At 42.5% G+C, this 14,180-nt stretch overlaps 1 protein-coding gene across 4 annotated transcripts in view; it reads left to right on the top strand.

Annotated features, from left to right (window-relative positions):
- The window catches only part of RHBDF2 (rhomboid 5 homolog 2), a 146,268-nt gene extending 132,515 nt beyond the window's left edge, over positions 1 to 13,753 (top strand). For 3 of the 4 annotated variants that reach the window (XM_053709431.1, XM_053709441.1, XM_053709450.1), the window contains exon 18: positions 9,221 to 13,753. In XM_053709431.1, the coding sequence (XP_053565406.1) occupies positions 9,221 to 9,640 (420 nt within the window). In that variant the 3' untranslated portion in view covers positions 9,641 to 13,753. The remainder of the gene's footprint in view (positions 1 to 9,220) is intronic. The other variant, XR_008401932.1, reaches the window with a different exon arrangement.
- Positions 13,754 to 14,180: the final 427 nt, after the last annotated feature.

Genomic DNA, 14,180 nt, shown 5'->3' with positions numbered 1-14,180 from the left:
TATAGGTGCCAGATTTTTTTATTTGATTTATATAAAATTACCTAGTTATAGAGGATTCTGATTTTATTTTTTTAGAGGGTGATCCCACTACGACAGAATTTAATACCTGTGTATATTGTGAGGGGGCCCGGGTTGTCCAGCCCTCTCAATTATGTTCCATATGCTGCAACAAGGTGTTCTCATCAACCAATGTTGAGATGTTAGATGCTACTGAGCCTTCTGCCTCTGAGGACTCTTCGTCACCGCAAGGTGCGTACCCTACATTCAGCTGATCCTACACATGCAGCTTCCCCTTGCACCACTAGTCCTCCCCCTGGAGGGGGCTTTTTTCCACCTGACGTTACTGTATAGCAACGTCTGCGGCCTTAGCCGTTTTGCCTCGTTCTGCTACATGCAAATGAATGGTTAATCCAGGCACTCCTGCCCAGGGAGCATCATGTAAATTGACAGTTGTATCCGATCAGTCATATGAGGATGCGGTTCTCTCTGAGGCTTCAGAGTACGAACCTTCTGGGTCGGAGCCTGCTGCTTCTGTTCCTCCGGCAGAGGAGGATTTTGCTCTTAGATTTAGACTAGCTCGCATGCGCTTGCTTCCTAAGAGAGGTTTTGGCGATATTAGAGATTCAAAAGGTTTCAAAAAAGGAAACGTCACGCTGAAACTTGAAAAGTCAATTAAACACACAGTTTATTGGCTAAATCCAGTTAGTGTAAATAACAAATCACAGAAAATGTATGCCTGACGCGTTTCGCGCATGCGTACATGTGCTTCTTCGGAGGCTACTTAGAATCTGGCATCACAGAGTTATATATTTATGACGGACCAATCCGTAACGATGTTACAATCATCCAATAGAGATTTTTTTATTTTATATCTTTATATATTTTCTATGTATTTAATTCTTTCTTTGCAATTTTTGTGCTATATGTTTATATAAATTGATTGATTGACATATTAACCTTAACCATTTCAGCTATCAGCATTTATTGTTAAACAAATTGTAATCTTGATATTATGTATAAACATGTAAGATGATCCCTACGTATGGAGCGCAATTAAGTTCAATAGTGACTTTGTCTTTCATATACGACTGTGCCAAATTCTAAGTAGCCTCCGAAGAAGCGCATGTACGCCTGAACTTTTTTTCCTCCTGGAGAGGACCCTCCCTCCTTCCAATAGCCTATCATCACTCTTCACTGGTGACGCACCAGGAAGTTTTCACCTCCACACGCTCACAGCTTACAGCATGCCGAGGGGACACACAAACCAGACCTGCTCCAGAGGGGTCTCATAGTCCTGGCACTCCACCTGACACAGCGAAAGTGGTAACGGCTGAAGAGCTTGACCGACCAACCGACAGGCATCGGATTACACCGTTATCCTGCAGATCAGTACGCGCAGAAGCAGAGGTAAATATTTTGAGGGCAGAGAAAGGACATCCTTATCTTTAATTAAACCCACTGACTTTAATTCCCAGGATTACAGTATTTATTGGGACTTTTATTAATCCACCAACTGGATCTCTGTTTCACTGAATATAAGAGATTGTGGATTAGACCAAGCACTCCTCCATTGTTGTGATTGATATTAGAGATTCCTAGGACTGATCTACGAGTCGAATTTCAGAGTTCTAAATCAGATGGCAAATTTGATTAAGGCGGGTGGGGATGGATGGTGATCCTATTCCCTTTTCGTCTATTTCCTTTTTAAGATTCCCGGTTCCGGGCTCTATATACGGGGGTTGTGTCATTGCCCATCCTTACTTGGCTAACATTTTTTGTGCGCTTGCCTATCGTTTTACTATTCCGTTTATTCTTAGAGCTCATGGTTATAAGAGGAAACTCCTTTTTATGAAGAGTTTTCCTCACAAGGGATATTTATGTTCTGATTACCTAGGTTGTCGCATTTTATGGAGACTTCCTATTGAAGCATCTCTGTCTCGTGTCAAGGTGATGGTTCCCTCGATTATTTTCGAGAATGAATTAAGGCCATGCAGCTGATAATTCGTTTATCTGTGAATTTTGCAGATTACTAGCCCCATAGCTAGAACTTCAGTTTTTTTCTGTTCAGGCTTGAATCGCTCTGACAGATATGACTTCTGAAGCTAATCTTTCCTTCTGCTTGATGGAAAGACTTAAAGGGACATGAAACTCAAAATGTTTCTTTCATGATTCAGATAGAGAATACAATTTTAAACAACTTTCTAATTTACTTCTATTATTTAATTTGCTTACTTCCCTTGTTATCCTTTGCTGAAAGGTTTATCTAGGCAAGCTCATGAGCAGCAGAGAATCTAGGTTCTAGCTGTTGATTGGTAGCTGCATATATATCTCGATTGTGATTAGATCACCCATGAGTTCAGTTAGAAACCATTAGTGCATTGCTGCTCTTTCAACAAATGATACCAAGAGAATGAAACAATTTAGATAATAGAAGTAAATTAGAAAGTTGTTTAAAATTGTATTCTCTATCTGAATCATGAAAGAAAATTTTTGGGTTTCATGTGCCTTTAAGTAGTGGGAATCTGAGAGACAGATTTCTTTCTCTTATTCTTTTAGTGCGCTTATAGCCTAGCATCAGACCTCTGCTAAGCCTGAGCACTCCAAATGTTGGCAGGAGGGGCCAGTCCCAGATCCGATCTTGGGCCATGTTGGGGACAGACTATTGCTCTTTTTAGACGCTTGATTAAGGGACGTACAGGATCCAAGGGTCCTAGAGGTCATAGCTAGGCTTCAAATCTTAGCCTCCCAGGTCAGTTTTTCTTTTCTCTTGAGGGAAGCCTTTTCAGGTGGGTACGGATTTGTTCTCCTTTGGAGTCATTGTCCGGTGCCTATCACAGAGTGAGGTTTGCAATATTATTCAAACCGTTTTTTTGTTGTGGTCCCATTAGAGAGAGGGATCTCTCGTACTAGTTGGGTTTTAAAGTACTTACCCAAGCTTATCATGTCTCCTCGTTCCAGAGGGAGATTATAAGGTTCCCTATACCCTTGATACGGGAAGAACATTGCAGGACCACTGTTGAGGAAGGATATAATACCTTTTTATTCCTCCTTCAGGGAACATTTCCGGTTCCTAAGGTTGTTGTGTCTGGACCAGCTCTTCCAGTACACTGCTCCTCCTTTTTGGTCTCGCTACTGCTTCTAGAGGGGATCTTGGGATTCTCTTGGCAGCTGCCAGAACCCAGATCTAGCGGTGTCTTCACTTGTCTAGACGATCTGGTTCAATCACCATCATCTCGTCTGACAGAAGACAGTTTTTTAATCTATCTTCCTCGATCCTCAGGGATGGAAGAATATTTAGATCAGAGTTCTCTGGTGTAGGGCACCAGGGTGGGTTCCTGGTTGTTATTTTAGTCTTCATATACATGATGACTTTTCCATAGGACTTGTGAAGTTATGAGTTAGCCTCATCAGGTCTTGCCCTCCAGACCTCCTTCAGGCCATCGCTGGCTCTGTGTTTGGTGGTGAGTATTGGTCATGGGGTCCATTTTGGACTTCATTCCTTTTGCCAGGTCTCATCTCAGCCGAGGCTCGGTGTATACTGAGGCAGTGGAGCGGTGCTGTTTCAAATCTGTTTTAATATTTACCTGGACTACTGATTGAGAGAATTGCTCTCTAGTATTTTTGTCCAGATCTCCTTGTACTGAGAAGGGCATGGGAGATTTCCCTCCCGATTTTAACTGTATGGATCTTCAGGCATCCTTTTGCTCTGAAGTGTTAGACTACTGGGGTAGTTCCAGTTTATAGATTCTTGTCAGCCTTACTCTCGGTGGTTTAGATCTCCATCTGAGGGAACCATGAGACTCCTTAACGATGAGGGTACGATAAGGGGTGGCAATTCCACCTCTGGAGGTGCGCTATATGTCACACAGTCCGGGTCCCAAATGGTTAACTAAAAAGGATGATGATGCAGGCTGCTCTCCCGAATACACAACGATGACAGCAAGAAACTTCCTAGAGTGGGAACAAAGAGGCGCCAAAATAGGGTGATATCGTATAGACAAACTGACGTGACAGCAAACAGCAAAATAACTACTCACAAGCGGAGCGGCACTACAGGTGCCAAATACAGCAGACTGGGACCTATTCGTCACCCGGCAGACAAACACTCGGCTCGATTCTCAGGGCAATCACGAGGGGTCCTTCCACCAATCCAAGGAGGGATTGTCTCCACACCTTCGTCCAGAAGACCAAACGGCCAATCAGCGGTCAGCTGGAGCACACACTTTCCACCGTAACGATGCTCTGTTGGTGTTTTGGACAAATCAAAGCGGCAACTCACGCCAAAAATCCAAAAATAGGGGGCGGAAAAACTTGGAAAGAACTCCAAAGGGGTATATAATTAAAACGGTTTATTTAAAAGTTTTAAAACACATGCAACACGTTTCTCGGCAACAGAGCATCGTTACGGTGGAAGGTGTGTGTTCCAGCTGACCGCTGATTGGCCGTTTGGTCTTCCGGACGAAGGTGTGGAGACAATCCCTCCTTGGATTGGTGGAAGGATCCCTCGTGATTGCCCTGAGAATCGAGCTGAGTGTTTGTCTGCCGGGCGACGAATAGGTCCCGGTCTGCTGTATTTGGCACCTGTAGTGCCGCTCCCCTTGTGAGTAGTTCTTTTGCTGTTTGCTGTCACGTCAGTTTGTCTATACGATATCACCCTATTTTGGCGCCTCTTTGTTCCCACTCCAGGAAGTTTCTTGCTAACGATGAGGGTAGTATCTCTGGTTTGGTAGTGGGTGGAGGGTGGTCATCCGGGACGGATGTTCTCTACAGACATTCCCTTTATTTGGGGATAAGGTCTCCATCTGAGGGGTTTTCGAATGTTTGGATCTGGAAGGGGACGTTGGAGGAAAGTCTCAGGTCGTCCTGTCTCTATACCAAGTTACCCATGGATGGGTTGTGGTTCAGGGATCCTCAGGTGGAGCTAATACATGCATTAGCTGTGCCTTGGAGGTTCAATACAATTTTTCTTTTCCGGCCATATCACTCCTTCCTCGAGTGGTGGCTCGAACCTAGCAAGGACAGGCGTCAGTGATTCTGAGTGCTCTGTCGTGGCCGGGAAGGTTGTGATTCATGGTTTATTGGAGATATGTCTTCCACTCCATGAAGGTTACCTTGGCGCAGGGATCTGCTGCATCAAGGCCCCTTTGCTTCATTAGATCTTAATTCTCTGAGGCGGACTGCGTAGAGATTGTCGCTTAGTCTTGGCCAAGAGAGGGTTTTCTGAGAGGTTATGGTCCTTCTAGCGCTTAAGCCGGTTCCTCGCCTTCTATCATAAGGTGTGGAAGACCTCTTATCTGCTGTAAAGAGCGTGGTTCATCCTGGCACACTATTCAAGTCAGACAGTATTCTTTCCTTCCTCCAGGATGGTCTGGAGAAGGGCCTCTTAGCTGGTTCCTTGTTGGGACAGTTTGGCCCGGTCTGTTTTTACTGCATGTACAGTTTTTTGTTAAAGCTCTGACGACGATCAGGCCGGTGTGTCGATCTGATGCTCCTCCTTGGAGCTTAGATTTTGTTCTTAAGTTTTTGCATTGGGCTACTTTTGGGTCTATGCATCAGTTGACTAGTTAAAGGGACAGTTTACTCAAAAATTTTCTCCCCTTTAATTTGTTCCCAATGATCCACTTTACCTGCTGGAGTGTATTAAAGTGTTTACAAGTAGCTCCTTTACCCTTATATTGGCATTTGAAATAGTTGATTTAGCATGTGGTATCCCCACCTATTCTGAAAGTTTGTGGCCGCAGGTCCAAGCTATAGATAAGCTTTGTAAACACAGCCAGCAGAAGAAATGACAGTCCCAGTGGGATATAGCAGAGATAAGGTAATACAATGTTTATTTTCCATTGTTCTCTACAAGTACTGGTGATTGTTTTATGGACAGATATAATATAAAGAAACAGGTATATGTACACAACGTGATAAAATAATGAGATCTGATTATACCTAAAAGCTCAACCCATTTTATTAGGTTGTGGCTTCAAAACACAAAATCAGAGCTTTAAAATACACAAACCTTAAAAAGCTAATTTTCATACATTTTTACTCTGCAGTTGGTAAAAAAAGCAATTGCAAACACATTAAGGGAAAATTTATTTTACAGTATACTGTCCCTTTAAGCTTGTGTCAAATCGCAGGAAATTGTGGTTCCTATTCTTTCTTCCATGGAAAGTTTACTACATAATAGGAATAGAGAGATTTTTTCTCTGTTTGTCATCTATCTGGGAAGCGTAAGGGTCAGTTGGCCTTTTGACTTCTTTTTCTTTTAGTTAAGGAATATCATCCGTTTGGCATATGAGACAGCGGGACACAAGCCTCCTCAGAGGATTATGGCTCATCCTACAACACCTTTCCTTTTTGCCCTCCCGTTCGCATTCAGTGTCCTCCTAGAGCTTGCGTATAATTTTCCACAAGTAAGGAATCCTGCTGTGGACTCTCCCTGTATTAAGAAGGAAAACATAAATTATGCTTACCAGATCATTTCCTTTCCTTCTGTACAGGGAGACTCCACAGCTCCTGCCCGTGATCTCCGAGGGGCAGCCCACATTTTTTATGATAAAGTAATTTTTATTATTTTTTGTAGCAAGTGCATAATAACAAAAAGAAATGTAAAACAAGAAATTAACAGATCAAGGGAACAGAAATCCTGGTTCTCCAAGATTACATAGTAAATAAAATAGTTCAGGTTACGGATCATTGAATCGTTCAGTCGCTGTATCATAACCTGTAAGGCCACTCTTATAACAAAAAAAAAAGCTTAATAGCACCCAACATTGTGAAACAGTCTATACAGTGAAGAATTTTCTTTTGTAGCTGGGATTAAAGTAACTTTGTACGCAATTGAGTTGCTTTAAGGCTCAAACTGGTTACATACTACCAGGATAAGGATTAATAAAATAAAGAAATAGTGAAGGGGGAAAAGAATTAGGTAGAGCAAAGAGAGAGAGAGAGAAGTAAAGTGTAGATGAAGAGGTTTCTCCTGACCATTCTACTCCGCTTTATTCAGAAGTTTGTTATATGTGGATTTAGTATGTCTCCTATTGGTCCAAATTTTATCTGTCGTGTTTGGGGATTTTAAAATTCAAATAATAGGACAATCCAAGTGAGGGGCTCTATTGGACTAGACTAGTGTGTTAGGACACATTGTGTAATATCCAGTAGTACCATACTTTCTGAAAGGTTTCTTGAGTATCTAGAAGAAATGCTGCTTGCTCTGACATGTTATAATAAAATTTAAGTTTTAGTTTGATTTCTTCCCTTCCTTGTGGCTGTACATGTTATCCTGATAAATAAATTAATGTACTTATTGAATTCTTTAAGTCTGACGTGGAGTAGAGCTTGTTCCATGGTAAGCTTAATAGGGCTGTCTATGATAGAGCTTAAGAATCGCGATAGCTGGTTCCACACCCTGCGTGTATGTGAGCAGTCCCACCACATGTGTTTATAGTCCCCAACCTCCCCACAGCCTCCATAACAGAGTCTAGATCTATCTTTGGTGGAGTGTGAGGTTATCTGCGGTGTTAGATACCATCGAAAATTGGTCTTAATGCAGTTTTCCCACATATCTACACTTATCAATCCCTTTCCTGCACTAGATAGAGTTACATGCCACTCTTGAGTCTCCACCTCCCTATTGATGTCCCTTTCCCACTTAGTTTGTATGGGCCCACATTTTTTAACTTGTTCTTCTGGCACCTTTTACACCCTGATATTTCTCCTACTGTTCCTTGTTCCCTCTGCAGAAATACTGGGGGATGAGGTAAGTGGGGGAGGTATTTAAGGCTGGGTTGTCTTTGCCTCCTCCTGGTGGCCAGGTTCAGTATTTCCCACAAGTAAGGAATGCAGCTGTGGACTCTCCTTATACAGAAGGAAATTATCTGGTAAGCATAATTTATGTTTTTTAACAAAACAAAGTACTTTTGATAATCGGTCAATTAAAAAAATCTCTTAAAAGGACATAACCCCATTTTTTTCTTCTTTTATGATTCAGATACACCATACAATTTGAAGCCACTTTCCAATTTTCTTTTATTATCTAAGTTGCTTTGTTCACTTAGAATCCTTTGTTGAAACACGTCTAGGTAGGATTAGCAGCAGCAATGCCCTACTGTGAGCTAGCTGCTGATTGGTGGCTGCACATATATTCCTCTGGTCATTGGCTCACACTATGTGTTCTGCTAGCTCCCAGTATTGCATTGATGCTTCTTTGAATGAGGATACCAAGAGAATGAAGTTTCCCTTCAACGTTATTTATTTATGTTAATATTTTGGGGCAATCTATTTCATCTGTTATTTTAGTTGTGATGTCAGGAGAGACAAAATAATAGGTGTAAAATAAAATTATAACTGCTTGAAAATAATTTAAATCTAGGAAGTGCTCTGAAATTGCAGTCACTGCTTTTGTGTGTGTTCCTCAAAATTTTCTTTTCTGATTCGGATAGAACATACAATTTTAAACAACTTTCCAATTTACTAGTATTATCAAATTTTCTTTATTCTCTTGTTATCCATTGCTGAAGTAACAGCATTGCACTACTGACAGGAAGCTGAAAATATCTATTTAGCCAATCACAAGAGACAAATGTGTGCAGGCACCAATTAGCATCAGCTCCCCCTGGTGTATGATATGTGCGTATTCATTTTAAAACATAGGATACTAACAGAATGAAGCACATTTGAAAATAGAAGTGAATTTAAAAGTGTCTTAAAATGACCTGCTCTATCTGAATCATGCAAGTTTAATTGTGACTTTCCTATCCCTTTAATGCACAACTTATTTGTTCTCCAGAAACAAGTATTTTTTTTTTTAACTTCCTTCTCCATCTGTCGCTTATTCCCTTGTGTATGTTAACTAATCCGTAGCTGCCTTGTACCTGACGAGCCTCAGGTATAGAGTTTGTCATTATCTCTTATTGTTGTTGTTTGTTTACCTTCCTGCTACATTTTCAGTTATTTTCTATGTCTCTAGGTCTATTATGTGATAGAATTGTTTTCCTTCCCACGAGCCTCTTTACTTCATCTCTCTGATTTTCCCTTTTTCTCTCTGCCACTTCCTTTTTTGTCATTTTTCTGTCCCTAGACTTATCCACCCCCTAATCCTCATTTCTTCCTCAGAAGTATTTAGTCTCCTTACAAAGGTAAATCCCATCTCCACCTTCCTACTCTTCTCTCCAAATGCCCTTCCTCTCATTGCTGTGCTCCCTCACCCTTCCCTCTCCGCTTATAGGTTGGTCCAGCAGGCTCCCAGTTTGGGCTTTTGGCATGCCTCTTCGTGGAACTGTTTCAAAGCTGGCAGATCTTGGCCAAACCATGGAAGGCCTTCTTCAAGCTCCTGGGCATCGTACTGTTTCTTTTCCTTTTTGGCCTCCTCCCTTGGATTGACAACATCGCCCATATTTTTGGTTTCATTAGCGGCCTCCTCCTCTCATTTGCATTCCTCCCATACATCACTTTTGGGAATGTTGACAAATACCGCAAGCGTGGCATGATTATTGTGTCTTTGATGGTCTTCTTGGGTCTTTTTACCTCCCTGGTGATCTGGCTGTACATTTATCCCATAAACTGGGCTTGGATGGAGTATCTCACCTGCATACCATTCACCAATAAGTTTTGTGAGAAATATGATATAGATCAGGTACTACACTGAGAACTTTATTTAAAGAGAAGAGTATAGATGTCACATTTAATGTCCTGGAGAGTAGAGAAGAAAGGAAATCTCTACGAAGTCCATGTCATCACCTAACTTTGAGTTCATGGAGTAAAAAGAAAGTACTTGGCCTCAATTTCTTATGGGCATTTATTTATGCAGGAGGTTGAAAGCCAATTTGTAAGGCAATTTAAAGCTTCAGGCTGGACTGTGGATAAAGTTTATTCAAACTCAGAGATAAAAGCTCTTTTAAGGACTATGAAATGTGGGCTTTTCTGAAAAGTTGCTCATATATGTGCAATATAAATAGAAGCTGGGGATACCTTTATGTATTTAATATAAACCGAGCTTGTCTCTAACCAGCAAAGGAAAAAATAGTGGATAATAATCTGCATTTGGCAGGTCCCGAATCCTCAGTGGAGAGGTCTAGCTTGTCTGTCAGGTAGTGGGTCATTACCTGTAATATTAGTTTACAAAACTCATGGTCTCTGGGATACTAAACACTATGTAGTACACCAAACATATCTGCTTTTAGGGTCATATACCTCTTTGCAGACAATATATATACCTCTCACTAGATGTGCTACCCATACTAATACATACCCTACTAATACAGCCACTGGGATATGCACCTCCCCTCTACACGGGCAATCAGAATCATGTACCTCTGCCCTCTTCCTCCTTATACAGGCAATCAGAATCATGTACCTCTGCCCCTCCTCCTTATACAGACAATCAATCAGACTCATATACCTCTGCCCTCCCCTCCTTATACAGGCAATCAGAATCAAGTACCTCTGCCCCTCCTCCTTATACAGGCAATCAGAATCCTGTACCTCTGTCCTCCCCTCCTTATACAGGCAATCAGAATCCTGTACCTCTGCCCCTCCTCCTTATACAGACAATCAGAATCATGTACCTCTGCCCTCCTCTCCTTATACAGGCAATCAGAATCATATACCTCTGCCCTCCTCCTTATACAGGCAATCAGAATCATGTACCTCTGCCCCTCCTCCTTATACAGGCAATCAGAATCATATACCTCTGCCCCTCCTCCTTATACAGGCAATCAGAATCATGTACCTCTGCCCTCTTCCTCCTTATACAGGCAATCAGAATCATGTACCTCTGCCCTCCCCTCCTTATACAGGCAATCAGAATCATGTACCTCTGCCCCTCCTCCTTATACAGGCAATCAGACTCATATACCTCTGCCCTCCCCTCCTTATACAGGCAATCAGAATCATACCTCTGCCCTCCCCTCCTTATACAGACAATCAGACTCATACCTCTGCCCTCTTCCTCCTTTATACAGGCAATCAGAATCATGTACCTCTGCCCCTCCTCCTTATACGGGCAATCAGAATCATGTACCTCTGCCCCTCTTCCTTATACAGGCAATCAGAATCATGTACCTCTGCCCCTCCTCCTTATACAGGCAATCAGAATCATGTACCTCTGCACCTCCTCCTTATACAGGCAATCAGAATCATGTACCTCTGCCCTCCCCTCCTTATACAGGCAATCAGAATCATATACCTCTGCCCCTCCTCCTTATACAGACAATCAGAATCATGTACCTCTGCCTTCCCTCCTCCTTATACAGGCAATCAGAATCATGTACCTCTGCCTTCCCTCCTTATACAGGTAATCAGAATCATGTACCTCTGCCCTCCCCTCCTTATACAGGCAATCAGAATCATGTACCTCTGCCCTCCCTCCTTATACAGGCAATCAGAATCATATACCTCTGCCCCTCCCTCCTTATGCAGGCAATCAGAATCATGTACCTCTACCCTCCCCTCCTTATACAGGCAATCAGAATCATGTACCTCTGCCCCTCCTCCTTATACAGGCAATCAGAATCATGTACCTCTGCCCCTCCTCTTTATACAGGCAATCAGAATCATGTACCTCTGCCCCTCCTCCTTATACAGACAATCAGACTCATATACCTCTGCCCCTCCCCATACAGGCAATCAGAATCATGTACCTCTGCCCCTCCTCCTTATACAGACAATCAGACTCATGTACCTCTGCCCTCTTCCTCCTTATACAGACAATCAGAATCATGTACCTCTGCCCTCTTCCTCCTTATACAGACAATCAGAATCATGTACCTCTGCCCCTCCTCCTTATACAGGTAATCAGTATCATGTACCTCTGCCCCTCTTCCTCCTTATACAGACAATCAGAATCATGTACCTCTGCCCTCTTCCTCCTTATACAGACAATCAGAATCATGTACCTCTGCCCCTCCTCCTTATACAGGCAATCAGAATCATGTACCTCTGCCTTCCCTCCTTATACAGGCAATCAGTCAGACTCATATACCTCTGCCCTCCTCCTTATACAGGCAATCAGAATCATGTACCTCTGCCCCTCCTCCTTATACAGGCAATCAGAATCATGTACCTCTGCCCCTCCTCCTTATACAGGCAATCAGAATCATGTACCTCTGCCCCTCCTCCTTATACAGGCAATCAGAATCATGTACCTCTGCCCCTCCTCCTTATACAGGCAATCAGAATCATGTTCCTCTGCCCCTCCTCCTTATACAGACAATCAGAATCGTATACCTCTGCCCCTCCTCCTTATACAGGCAATCAGAATCATGTACCTCTGCCCCTCCTCCTTATACAGGCAATCAGAATCATGTACCTCTGTCCTCCCCTCCTTATACAGGCAATCAGAATCATGTACCTCTGTCCTCCCCTCCTTATACAGGCAATCAGAATCATGTACCTCTGTCCTCCCCTCCTTATACAGGCAATCAGAATCATGTACCTCTGTCCTCCCCTCCTTATACAGGCAATCAGAATCATATACCTCTGCCCTCCTCCTTATACAGGCAATCAGAATCATGTACCTCTGTCCTCCCCTCCTTATACAGGCAATCAGAATCATGTACCTTTTCCCTACTCTCCTTATAGAGGGAACCAGATTGCTGAACATATTTTCTCTCCTGTCCTTCTTTTAGAGGCAACTAGAAATTGTCTCTACCCACCCATCCTACTTACTGAGTCAGTCAGGATAATCTATCTCTATATTCACCTTCTCCTTATAGACAATCAGGCTATACCATTTAATTCTCATATTGGGAACACAGAACATATACCTCAGGTTGCATTATGAGGAGAGGGCAATCTGTAATAAATATCTCTTCCCTCTAATACACATAATTAGGAACATGAACCTCTCACTTTAGCATAATGCGCAGACGGGTGTTTCCCTGTACTCTCCTAATGCGCAGGTAGGGGGCGTGTTCCTGTACTCCTAATGCGCAGATGGCGGCGTGTTCCTGTACTCCTAATGCGCAGGTAGGGGGCGTGTCCCTGTACTCCTAATGCGCAGATGGCGGCGTGTTCCTGTACTCCTAATGCGCAGATGGGGGGGTGTCCCTGTACTCCTAATGCGCAGATGGGGGTGTCGCTGTAAGCTCCTAATGCGCAGATGGGGGCGTGTCCCTGTACTCTCCGCAGGCGCGGGCGTGTCCCTGTACTCTCCTAATGCACAGAGAGGGCGTGTCCCTGTACTCTCCTAATGCACAGAGAGGGCGTGTCTCTGTACTCTCCTAATGCGCAGGCAGGGCGTGTCCCTGTACTCTCCTAATGCGCAGACAATCTTCCTTTAATAGGATAATAAGGGACCAAATGAGACACAGTGCACTCATCTCAGATGGATTTGTTATATTATTAAGAATTTAATATTTTTAATTGTCAAACTGCAGCAGGAGAATCATTTCATATTAAAATTACATTTGTCTTTTCTCAAAGGATCTGCCTGCAGTTTGTCCTGGGGGCCACTGGGAGTGAACGTGGGTATTTTGTATGAGCGACACTGTTCACGTAGGCAAAGGTGTCACATGATATATGCAAAGGAATTCATATTGACACAAGCTTTTTGCAAGCAGTTTTGTATTTAATTTATTTAAAGCAAGTCTCTAGATTTCACTCTCCAGCAAATGTCCTTCTCCCCTCATCTCCTGGAGGGTGGGAAGGGAAGGAGAGATACTATTTGTATGATGCACGATGGACATTTGTTTTGTTTTTCTAAAACTGTGTAGATCCAGGAGACCGGAACTGATTGTGAAATAAAAAACATTGACTAACATTTTCACAGTGTGATATAATTCAGTGCAGCTGTGTGTGTGTGTGTGTGTATGATATATTCGTAGTAGAAAGCGCACTCTTACCTCCTTCAGCATCGACCAGGGTGCAGGCAAAGCAGTTAAATCAATATAGTGCTAATAAATATTTAAAGAGACGTGATGTTTCGGGAATCTTAACCCTTCATCAAAGTGTATGTGTGTGTGTGTGTACAGGCTGTACACTCACTACTTTACATTGTAGCAAAGTGTCATTTCTTCAGTGTTGTCACATGAAAAGATATAATAAAATATTTACACTGTTATACAGGCTGTACACTCACTACTTTACATTGTAGCAAAGTGTAATTTCTTCAGTGTTGTCACATGAAAAGATATAATAAAATATATACACGTGTGTATATATGTATATATATGTGTATATATTTTATT

The sequence above is a fragment of the Bombina bombina genome, chromosome 1 (genome assembly GCF_027579735.1).
Source record: "Bombina bombina isolate aBomBom1 chromosome 1, aBomBom1.pri, whole genome shotgun sequence".
Taxonomy (NCBI): domain Eukaryota; kingdom Metazoa; phylum Chordata; class Amphibia; order Anura; family Bombinatoridae; genus Bombina; species Bombina bombina.
This window is presented reverse-complemented; position numbering and strand designations above follow the sequence as displayed.